General features: G+C 47.4%; 1 protein-coding gene across 1 annotated transcript in view; it reads right to left on the bottom strand.

Annotated features, from left to right (window-relative positions):
* Window positions 1-427: 427 nt before the first annotated feature.
* cd63 (CD63 molecule) overlaps window positions 428-12,255 on the bottom strand; it is a 46,133-nt gene continuing 34,305 nt past the window's right edge. The window contains exons 3-8 of the mRNA XM_038786498.1: window positions 8,319-8,507; window positions 5,819-5,893; window positions 4,778-4,870; window positions 3,441-3,566; window positions 1,799-1,882; window positions 428-648 (exon numbers count right to left, since the gene is read on the bottom strand). Coding sequence (XP_038642426.1) covers window positions 583-648; window positions 1,799-1,882; window positions 3,441-3,566; window positions 4,778-4,870; window positions 5,819-5,893; window positions 8,319-8,507 — 633 coding nt within the window. The 3' untranslated portion in view covers window positions 428-582. The remainder of the gene's footprint in view (window positions 649-1,798; window positions 1,883-3,440; window positions 3,567-4,777; window positions 4,871-5,818; window positions 5,894-8,318; window positions 8,508-12,255) is intronic.

Here is a 12,255-nt window from a genome sequence, read left to right as displayed (position 1 = left end):
TTCCCCACTTTTTCCCTCCATCCCCACCCCACCCCACTTTGTGCACACACACAAAAAAAGGTTTTGCAGATGCTCACCAAACGCCGTCAGGCGCAGAGGCCACTCAACTGAACCAAGTTGTGGAGCGTGCAGAGTGCCTGGTTGTCTCAATTAAGGCAACATAGCCATGTGCTGTCCAACTCAAAACCACCCATAACCAAAGACTCCCTTGAGCAAGGGCAGGGGATATGCTGCACGTTAGATTATGGCCTATCAGCATTTTGTTATATTTGGCAAGGCTCCAAATGGAGGAAGGATGGCGATCCTGCAGAAGATGCGTTTCTTCAGAGTGCGCTGAATCTGTAGTCCTCGCAGAGGAACGGAGGATGCCCGAAAGAGATAAGCTGCAGGTGGGCAAGTCTATCATTTACATTTTAGTATTTATACATTTTTTTTTAAAAACCATCAAAAGCAGGATAGAAAAAAGTACAGACATTAATTTCCTTTTAAGGAAAGAATTTCCATCGCGATTAACATTCACAGTTGCGGCAAAAAAAAAAGGACAAAATATATATCGACAAATGTCAGCGTTTAAGATGGAGACTACATCACTTCATAGCCACTTCTGATGCCTTTCATCAGCACACATGCGAAGATGATTCCGAGGAGCTGGAAAAAAAACAACGTAAAGATATTTTAAACACTAAAACTGATCATTTCTCGCATTACTATCGAGAGATCTTGATGGATACAAGATGGCCATAAGTTCTACTCTGTGTAGTTTCCAATCCCTGTCACCTTGACAAGAATGCTTTCTGCATCTCATACCAGGTTCCTGCCCACACCATTTCAAATGCTGCCATTAGCCCCAAACAGTGAATGGTTGCTTTGGGAGGATATTCTCACTGGAAGTATGAGGCTCATCGTTGCGTGTGCTCTTAATTGGTTCAATAATGTGCGCGGCACAGTAGCACGGTGGTTAGCACAGTTGCTTCACAGCGCCAGGGTTCGATTCCCGGCTTGGGTCACTGTCTGTGCGGAGTCTGCACATTCTCCCCGTGTCTGCGTGGTTTTCCTCCAGGTGCTCCGGTTTCCTCCCACAAGTCCCGAAAGACGTGCTGTTAGGTGAATTGGACATTCTGAATTCTCCCTCTGTGACCCGAACAGGTGCCGGAATGTGGCGACTAGGGGCTTTTCACAGTAACTTCATTGCAGTGTTAATGTAAGCCAACTTGTGACAATAAAGATTATTAATGAAGTTCAAATTTCACTGCCCACTTGAGAACAGGTGTCTTGCTGTGGGAGATCCTTCCCAGCAGTTAGATATGGCACTTACGGGGTGGCACGCGGCGCAGTGGTTAGCACAGGGACTACGGCACTGAGGACCCGGGTATGATCCCGGCCCTGGGTCACTGTCCGTGTGGAGTTTGCAGATTCTCCCAGTGTCTGCATGGGTCGCACCCCCACAACCCAAAGATGTGCAGGGTAGGTGGATTGGACATGCTAAATTGCCCCTTAATTGGAAAAAGAATTGGGTAATTAAAATGTTTTTTAAAAGTTCTGCTGGTCTAGGTTTGGCCGTCCATTTTTCACCGTCACAAATTCTTTCTTGGCTAATCATTTGTGAAGGGAAGAGAGATGTTTGCACAAGACTAGGACACATGCACCAGTCACATTTTGACAAAATCAAGTAAAGTTGAGGGGATCTTTCGCCTCATTACTCCAGTTAAAGAGCTGACTGAAAACAGCCAGGGGTGTGCTGGCTATTAATTTTGCTTTACAGATCTATGCCACACTGCAACTGTACAATTCCCCTTACCTGGAACAAGGCAATGCCAAGAGCCACGCCTGCAACAATCACAATGTTGTTTTTAAGCCAGGTATTAATAACATTCACACAACCCTATGAACAGAAAAAAGGTAGGGAGAACAAAAAGATTAAAACATAGTTACTGAAAGGTAAAAAGTGCGTTAGAGAGAAGGAAATGATTACAATGCACGTTCTCAGCAAGACTGCAGAAGCAACAACACACGGTGAACCCAACTAGCTAAATGTTTAAATTTTTTCTTCAACCTCAAAAGGGGCAAGATTCGCCGTCCCACCAGCCCCGGGATCCTCCCCTCCCGCAGCCGGCCAATGGGATTTCAGCGTGGCCAACACGCGCTGTCGGGAAACCCGTGGACGTGAGTGTTACCAGTGAAGTGGAGGATCCTGCCGATGGAGAATCCCACTGAAGATCTCCAAAACGCTCGACAGAAGGATTATAGACAGCAGGTGCATTGCACCGAGGTGCAGGATAGCTTCACCACACGATCTAAATGTACTGCCCGTGACTTCAGCTAGGTGAGCGAGAGTCAACTCAATAAGCTGCACTAATCACAAGCCGACTTCACCAGGACTCAAACTTGCCCGATGTTCTGATGTGTACCAAGGTTCCCCCCCCTTGCCAACGTGCTGAAAGTGGATGCTAAACTCCCTGAGCACATCCATTGTGCCAAACCCTCCCAGCAGGACAGGTCAGGGACAGTGATGGCAAAAATCCGAAGATCAAACGCTCCCAGTGTTTCTCTACTTGGGCTGCACACTGATGCAGCCTGCCTCATGAGAAATATGGGGCAGGAGAACGCGTCCTTTTTTTGTTGTTGCAAAAATGTGCTTTATTTGTAATCTTGAAGAACATGGCAAACACTTCAAAATGGCCGTCACATGAAGTGCAATAATATTCACGTTTTCTGCATATCTTGCAGTACTCTGGAGGTGCTTCCAGTCCAAGAAACATTACAGACATTCCAAAATGGTGCAAAAGGTGTTTAACTTTTCTACATAGATCAAGTTGCACTTTTGAGGTGCTTCTATACAATTGTAATATTCACTGTATACATTCAATGTGAGTCATACAGCCCAAGGGGAGTTCTATACCATTCCCCTCCCCTCAGTTCACTATTGCCGAAAGGTCTTAAGACAGCGACTTGGAACTTCTGTCTGATGTGTTGGGTAGGATGGGTCTACGTGGACTGTGTTTGATGCAGTGTAGAGAGAGACAGGCTTCCAACACTTGATGAGATGCAACACGATTTTATTCAACACCTAACTATAATACATGCTTAACTGTGGGTTGACACTATGCTGACTTGACTGGAGACCTGAGGCTAACCTGACCAGACTATCTACCACATGGTGTACTAGTTGCTGCTCACGAGCTCCGACTGTCTCAGAGGCTGGATCCCGAGAGAGCGGGAAACCTGGTGCCCTCTGGCTTTATAGTGGCCGTGTCCTGTCTGGTGATTGGCTGCTGTGTTTTGTGTGCTCACTGGTCATCCTGTGTGTCAATCACTGCCTGTCTGCACTCCATTATATACCTGGATGTATATTATGACACTGTCCTCTTCCCCACCCTCCCATTCCCACCTTGTAGGCACTGAGACATGTGAAAGACGAGCAATCAGGAATGGATACTCACCTCTTGGTATATGTTGGTAGCAGTCACATTTCTCCCACAGTTTGTAGCAGGAACCTTACAACAGGAATCTGGGACTTGACGGGGGGGAAACCAGTCTGTGTAATGGGCACTTCCACAGCAGTGAAACTGAATGAGGGAACAAAATACACATCAGGTGATTTACTGCTCATTACACTGCAGATGTCAGAGTATGATCAAGCGTGCGCGAGGGGTCCAGTACAGGGCTCGGCGGTGGAGTTGGGTAGAATAATTCACAAGCAGTCAGTGCAGATTTACCTCTCGTTCTCCATCTTACTAATCCAGACCCAGGTTAATCGGTCCACTAACAGCTTGGCTATTTACATTTATTCCCCCAAACAAGTGAACACTGGCTTCATAGCTCCGATTGAAAATTTCCAGACAGACGACGCAAAGTTGCTGCTTTTCCAGAAAATCTGCAGGGACGCGCTACCTCCATACAATCCCTACAGTGCAGACTCGGTCCATCGAGTCTGCAACAATCCTCCGGAAGAGCACTTTACCGAGGCCCACTCCCATCCCATAAGACACAGGAGCAGATTTGACAAGCTGACAACGGGGTGTTAGGGCAGTAGGGCAACTGCGTAGGGCAAGAGGGGTGCAATACGAGTATGGGGAGAAGGCGAGCCGCATGCTGGTGCACCAGCTGTGGAGGCAGCCTGCACCCTGGGAAATATTGAAGATCCGGACTGGGGCTGGGGATGTGGTGTCAGAGCCAGGGAAGATAAATGAGGCATTTAGAGAGAGTATTACCAGGGACTTTGTGAGGCAGACCCAGGAGGAGAGGAGGGGGACATGGGGTGGTTTCTGGACGGGCTGGAATTTCCCCAGGTGGAGGAAGCAAAGAGGCAGGCGTTGGAGGGGCCCCTGGGGCTGAGGGAGGTGCTGGATAGTATCAGGGGTATGAAGTCGGGGAAGGCCCCTGGGCCGGATGGGTACCGGCAGAATTTTATAAGGAATTTGCGGCGGACCTGGCACCACATCTGTTGGGGGCGTTTAATGAAGCACTGGAGAAGGGGGAGTTGCCGGAGATGATGAAGCAGGCAGCAATCACACTAACCCCCAAAAAAGGGAAGGATCCTGTGGAATGTGGGTCGTATAGACCCATATCGCTATTGCACACGGATGTGAAAGTATTGGCTAAGTTGGTGTCGGGGACGATGGAGGATTGTGTCCCAGGGATGGTTGCAGAAGATCAAACAGGCTTCGTGAAGGGCAGGCAGCTCGCGAGTAATATAAGACGGCTGTTGAATGTGGGGGCCCTCCCTCCTTCCCCATTGCTGCCAATTCCCCCTATTTTATGAAATTTAAGATCAAACCTGTTTCTGCAAGTTGTCAATGTTCGCGGCATTGCCTGACGAGTTGTAATTCCTCATAGTCTCATTAAACGACCTCTCAAAGACACCCCGAATCTGTCAGTGGAGGAAAAGAACGCACAAAGAAAATCAGTACTGCAAACCTAGAAATCCACAAATTGACAAATTTCAGGCATTTGAGAGACAGTGGAGAAGGAATCGATGGTCACATGCTCTCTGCTGTTATGCAATGCATCCAAATGATCGGAGAATGCCTCGCCCATATGTGGAACACACCCCTCTTCAATAAAGCCGATGGGGTCAGAGCATTAACTGTTCCCTCCCAATTTGAGTAAAATACAAATTAATCTGCCGAGAAAAAAAATCTGATTCGATTAAAATGTCACAAGAGGCATTTATAAAACTTCAGTTTGGACTAAAAGACCATAAGACATAGGAGCAGAATTAGGCCACTTGGCCCATCGAGTCTGCTCCGCCATTTAATCATGGCTGATATTTTTCTCATCCCCATTCTCCTGCCTTCTCCCCATAACCCCTGATCCCCTTACTGATCAAAAACCTATCTATCTCTATCTTAAAGACACTCAGTGATTTGGCCTCCACAGCCTTCTGCGGCAAAGAGTTCCACAGATTCACCACCCTCTGGCTGAAAAAATTCCTCCTTATCTCTGTGTTAAAGGATCGTCCCTTCAATCGGAGATTGTGCCGTCTGCTTCTAGTTTCTCCTACAAGTGGAAACATCCTGCAGGATTCTTGTAGAAGGTCTAATGAGGTTACACGCGCAATTCCTACCAAAGTCAATAAAACGCTGTAACACCTCGCTCTCTTGTCGAAGCGCAGAAAACTCATTTGTGAACACAACCAGAACATCAAATGCAATGCGTTGGCCAATTTGACTCTTCAGTTAAAGGACAACCCTGCTACTTACATATTCCTCGGCCTCCTCTCCTCCTTCCAGCACCACCCCCCTCTCCTCCTTCCAGCACCACCCCCACCCCCTTCTCTCGCTAGCCCTCCACAGAGATAGAATAATGCACTACTCACCTGGTCCTTGAAGACGTAACCAGCAATGGCAGCAGCAATTTCCACAAGGAAAATCAGGATGAGCAGAACTGCAAACTAGAAACAAACAAAAAAGAAGCTTATTTCACCCCCAGCAAACCCACCATTGTTTTGAAGAGCGCGGGGAGCGAGAGAAACCTGTTGCAGCTTCGCAGGATGAACATTTCAAGCACAATTAACTTCTGCAATGTAGAGATAGCCAAATAATTCGCGTTTCTCTCTATTTCCCTTTCCAACCACCCAAAAACATCCCTTCACACCTAGGAGGCATTGGGTATCGGATTTAAGACACCGACTGGGTGGAGAAAAAAAAAATTAGAAGCCCATTTCAATGGCCAACATCTCAGGAGACCGAAAGCAAACAAAGGGAAGAACATCAATCCTAGATTTAGACTGAACACTGACAGAAGGAACACCAACGTACTCCCAAGCATTGGGAGAGAATAGAAGCTGGTCACAAAGCTGCCAATCACTGCTAGATTGTCTTTACTACAAACAGTGGCAGTTTGTGATGTCCAAACAGCTGATCCCCTCCCCAGCTGTATTTGCTGTTTTAGTGGAGGGGGAAAATGAGTAAATGAATACATCAGCATTTAGTCCATAATGAAAAAATGAAATGAAAATCGCTTATTGTCACAAGTAGACTTCAAATGAAGTTACTGTGAAAAGTCCCTAGTCGCCACATTCCGGGGCCTGTTCAGGGAGGCTAGAATGAGAACTGAACCATGCTGCTGGCCTGCCTTGGTCTGCTTTAAAAGCCAGCTCTTTAGCCCTGTGCTAAACCAGCCCTTGTAATGCATCTCCTTTACAGCAAGACATGGACAACATTAAGGTTTGGGATGATAAGTGCCAAGTAACAGTCACACTATGCAAGTGCCAGGCAATGACCATCCCCTACAAGAGAGAGAATCTAACCAGCGCCCTGTGACATTCAATGGCAGCAACATTGCCAAATTTCCCACCAAATATCTTGGGGATTACCATTGACAAAAAAAACTTACATTGTCGCCACTATGACTGTTCAAGGGTAGGTTAAAAGGCTGGGAATCCTGCAGTGAGTAACTCACCTCCTGACTCCCCAAAGCCTGTCCACCATCTACAAGGCACAAGTCAGGAGTGTGATGGAATAGTCTCCACTTGACTGGATGAGTGCAGCTCCAACACTCAAGAAGCTCAACATCATCCGGAACAAAGCAGCCCACTTGACTGACACCCGATCCACCACAAACATCCACTCCCCCCAGCGCCGGTGCACAGTGGCAGCCGTGTGTACCATCTACAAGATGCGCTGCAGCAACTCACCAAAGCTCCTTAGACAGCACCTTCCAACCTGCTACCAACTAGAAGGACAAGGGTAGCAAATACCTGGGAACCCCAGCACCTGGAGGTTCCCCTCCGAGTCACTCACCATCCTGACTTGGAAATATATTGGCCGTTCCAATATATTGGGGCAACTTCCTCGCTAACAGCACTGTGGGTGCCCCTACAGCCTCATGGACTGCAGTGGTTCAAGAATGCAGCTCACCACCACCTTTTCAAGGGGCAATTAGAGATGGGCAATAAATGCTGGCCTAACTGGAGGTATGAGCTAGTTAAAAAATTTAAGCATGCATTAAAGTTTTCATCACTGGATGAGCATCGCCACACACCCACCTAGAAAAATCAGGATAGCAACAGGCAGCTCAGTACTCACCAGGAGGGGTCCAAGAACACTGTATAAATCATCAGTGTGTGTAGGTACCACAATAGGGACAGTGAACATGGGGAGGATCTTTTTAACTTTTAATCTTCATTAGTGTCACAAGTAGGCTTACAGTAACATTGCAATGAAGTTACTGTGAAAAGCCCCTAGTCGCCACATTCCGGCGCCTGTTCGGGTCACAGAGGGAGAATTCAGAATGTCCAATTCACCTAACAAGCACATCTTTGGACTGTGGGAGGAAACCGGAGCACCCGGAGGAAACCCACACAGACACGGGGAGAACGTGCAGACTCCGCACAGACAGTTACCCAAGTGGGGAATCGAACCCGGGACCCTGGAGCTGTGAAGCAGCAGTGCTAACCGCTATGCAACCATGCCGCCCCAACATTTATCCTGCAGGTTGGATGCAAGCCTCGCCTCACTGGAAAACGTGAAGCCTCACTGGAATAGCAGATACAGTAGGTGACCTGCCCACCTGGCTTGCCAATCTGCACGGTGGCCATGCCAGCATGGTGGAAGCTCATCACCCCTGACCGCTGCCATGGAGCAGACTTGGAAGTGGCCAAGCCAACCAACGTGGGATGGGCCGCCTGCCACGTGGGCAGATGTTGCAAATCCCACGTGACAAGCTGCTGAAAATTCACGAGTCCCACTGCCGCATAAACTGGGGCTATTTGGGAAAGAGCCCAAAGTAATGGAGGTTAAATAAAAAACCCTGTGAGCCTCGGTGGACTGGGGCCTGGACAATTGATGGTTTAGCAGTCCAGATAGAGCTCTTACCGTGGTCACCATGCAGTAGTTTTCCTTCCAGGCACCACAACAACCAAAGAAAGCAACAAAGTTGATGACGACTCCAACTATGATGATGACGATCGGAGCTCCAGAAGCAGCAACACTGGTGATATGTAGGGTGCCATTGACTTTGGTCTGGACCAGAATACCAACCACAATGAGGGCAATGCCAGAGATCTGGAATGAGGGGGCGAGAAAGAGTAATAGTTAATATTAGGGGTGGAGGAATACAGAAAAGGAAAAGGGTCACAACATTTCCTCTTTTGAGAATTCGGAACAATCTAAAACACTGGCGACCACAATGACCAGACTGGGGCAGAACACACCCGAGCACATGATAGGAAACATTTGTCAAGGCATACAACACAAGAGTTATTTTTCAAAAGCGGTTGTCAAGAGTTATATAATAGCACGGAGGCACCAATTCAGTCCATCGTACGGTCTCTCTGTCGAGCAGAGCAGAGAAACCCAGCCAGGCCCTGAAACTTCCCCCAAACACCCATTCAATTTCCTTTCATTGTCTCCATTTCAAACCCCTCCCGGCCTTAGACTGCACTGGAACAATATAATAGGAAAGAAAACATCAGGAGCATTCAATAGCTGTTCTTGGGTTGGGGGAGAAGGGGGAAGTGGAGAAGGAGAGTTGGATGTCAGAAGCACAGCTCCCAACATTTGATATGACTGGTGACCCAGAAGGTGGCCATTTGGCCACTGAATGGCATGATATTCAGGCAAGAATGGCCTTCAGCCAGTTCGGGATGTTCAAAACTATATGCCTTAAATCAAACCCACGAGTGCGGAATCCCGATTGAAGACATTTAGTAGGGAAGCAGTAGATGCAAAAATAAATTACTTCTCGTTAAACAGTTACTCATGCTCGGTGAGGTTGAAGACCACAATGACACCACCACATTATCTGAGCTAAGTGCACAAATCGATTTTTGAAATTGCCTTTTCGCTTTCTCATTGTGGACACTCCAGGATTCACTGATTTAAGAAACAACACCATTTCACAAGTTCATTAGGGCATTGTACAGAAACACGCCTTCAAACAGCACTCAACAAGATCGAATACTGCGTCATTCTCCATACAAAGTGAAGATCGTCCAGGAAGGTGATAAGGCTTCATTTAAACAAAGCATTTATGGGGGCAGAGAGGCCAAGGATTCGGTTGTCATTTTCAGAACAGTTTTCAACGTTGTGTGGGACATTGGAGAGAATTCCATGGTACAGTAGCACTCTTTCCAGAAATGATGATGATAATCGCTTATTGTCACAAGTAGGCTTCAATGAAGTTTCTGTGAAAAGCCCCTAGTCATAGAACAGTACAGCACAGAACAGGCCCTTCGGCCCTCGATGTTGTGCCGAGCAATGATCACCCTACTCAAACCCACGGATCCACCCTATACCCGTAACCCAACCCCCCCTTAACCTTACTTTTTTTTTAGGACACTACGGGCAATTTAGCACGGCCAATCTACCTAACTAGTCGTCACATTCCGGTGCCTGTTCGGGGAGGCCGGTACGGGAATTGAACCTGCGCTTGCTGGTCTTGTTCTGTATTACAAGCCAGCTATTTAGCCCACTGTGCTGAACCAGCCCCTTAATTGTAGCAACCTAGAAATTCACAGCATGGGAGGAGGTTGTCCAGCCCATCATGGTTATGCTAACCAAACAGTAGCCACCCAGCCTACTCCCACTTTCCAATTCTTCGTTTGCAACCTTGAATAGACACTTTTAGTGCTCTCGGGTATCTTTCTCAATGGCCCTTTCAGGCAACAAAATCTTCCACCTCTTTACCCAAAATCTATGCCTGCCCACCCCAATTATGGACCCCTCAACCAAGCCCTTCCTATTCACTTATCGAGATCACTCCATTTTATACAGTTGAATTAGGTCTTACATCAGCCTCACTTATAAAGAAAACCATCCCTGCCTATCCGACCTTTCCTCAACTACAGAAAAAAAAATCTCCAGTCTAGTCAGCCACTTCTTCGAAATACAACCGCATCTTTCCTCTTGCGCTGCGAGCAGAACTGGACACAGTACTCCAGCTGTGGTTCAACTGCTGCTTCATACAGTTCCAGCATCACAGGCCTTGACTAACAAAGGTGAGCACCCCATCGACTTTCTTGGAGGTAGTGGGGTCAAGTCCCACTCCAGAGACTTGGAAGCATAGAAATGCAGGCAGATGCTCCCAATGCAGTACGGAGGGAGTGCCGCAGTGGCCAGCAGGTACCGTCTGTCAGATGAGATGTCGAAGCTAAAGTCCTCTCTGCCCCCCCTCAGATCAAGATGAAAGATCCCGTGGCACTATTGGGAGGATTAGGGAGATGCACCGCACAGACATTATATTGCTGGTGTAAGGGCCAGTCCTGTTTTTTTCCCCCTTTCTTATTTTGCTGCTGCACTTTTGATCTATAGACGATTGATGGACTTCTCACTAAGACATGAAGCCGGTAAGGAGCATTAATTCAATGCTACCATTAATTCAAACAGAAGAATCTGGAAGGTTGTGCTGGTTTAAACAGGTGATTGCCTTGGCTGGTGGCCACTGAATTGGCCCAAAGGGCTGTGCTATGTCCGGTAACAGGTGGTGATTGGATCTGGTCCCACTGTCTTACGGCTGGGGTTTTGTTTCAGTTTTGATTCTGGCAGACCGGTGTAGAGATCCAACTAACTCTCTCCAAAAAGATCCTGAAGGCCACTGTAAGGGCTGACTCTCTCCAGCAAGCCTCTCTCTCTCTCTCTCTCTCTCTCTCGAGACAGCAGAGGCCTGAAGTCAAACCATGAGCTGAAAGTCTAGTTCGAGTTGAAATAAAGTGTCTCTCTGGAAAGCCTGCTGCCTGAGAGTGCTGCATCTTCTAAACTACAGTGACCCTGAATGAATGACTCTACAAAGACAACCATTACCAGCTGCAAACCAAAGACACTAATCTGCATGTGTGCTGAAGCAGTGACATCTGAAGCAAAGACTTCCATCCTTATTTTTCACTCCTCCTCCCCCCTCTGTTGTTGTCTGTCTTGTGTGTGGGTAGAGGGTGGGACAGTTAAAGTGGGGAGTAGGTATTAGCTTGTTGTTATCCAGTTGCATATTTCACGATAGCCCTGGTTATAAATGAATAATAGTGTTCACGTTTACAAACCTGGGCATTGAAATTATTGGGCAGCCAAGGGCCAAAGACTTTGGGTAATTTTGAGAATTATTGGTTAATTCCCTTGTGTTGTGACTCCAAGATACGTGGGGCTAGAATGGACTGCACACTCGCCCAGAGTGTCATAACACAGGTAAACAAAAAGGTTTGCCAAAGCTTATCATCTGGCACGAATCGCAGGGATGCCAATACAAGAGTGAAAACAACCATTTATACCGCATGAGAAGCGTGCACAAATTGATTGGGTCCAATCAATGTCTGTGCGGGTCTGCACGTTCTCCCCGTGTCTGCGTGGGTTTCCTCCGGGTGCTCCAGTTTCCTCCCACAGTCCAAAGATGTGCAGATTAGGTGGATTGGCCATGATAAATTGCCCATGTCCAGGATGTGTGGGTAAGGTGGGGTGACGGGGATAGGACGGGAGCCTACTTAGAGTGCTCTTTCAGAGGGTCAGCGCACACCTGATGGGCCAAATGGCCTCTTTCTGCATTGTAGGGATACTATGAATTATCAGCACTCTTCTCAAAAGCATAAACTGTGGTTCCCACCCCCCCCCTCCCAAACATATATTGGCATCCATGTGAAGTGCCAATGCCATAGGAAAAGCATTTACAGTTCTGTACTACCAAACAATTGCATGTTATACCCTCTCAATCCACCCCCAAACATCAGGGAATTGATTGGTGGTGGGCAAGAAGGAGCTCCTATCCCATAGAATTACATATTGAAGGGAAGCCATTCGGCCCTTGTTGTCTATGCCAGCTCTTTACTGA

This window comes from Scyliorhinus canicula, chromosome 28 (assembly GCF_902713615.1).
Source record: "Scyliorhinus canicula chromosome 28, sScyCan1.1, whole genome shotgun sequence".
NCBI lineage: Eukaryota > Metazoa > Chordata > Chondrichthyes > Carcharhiniformes > Scyliorhinidae > Scyliorhinus > Scyliorhinus canicula.
The sequence above is the reverse complement of the archived record's forward strand: the minus strand, read 5'-3'. Positions and strand labels throughout refer to the sequence as shown.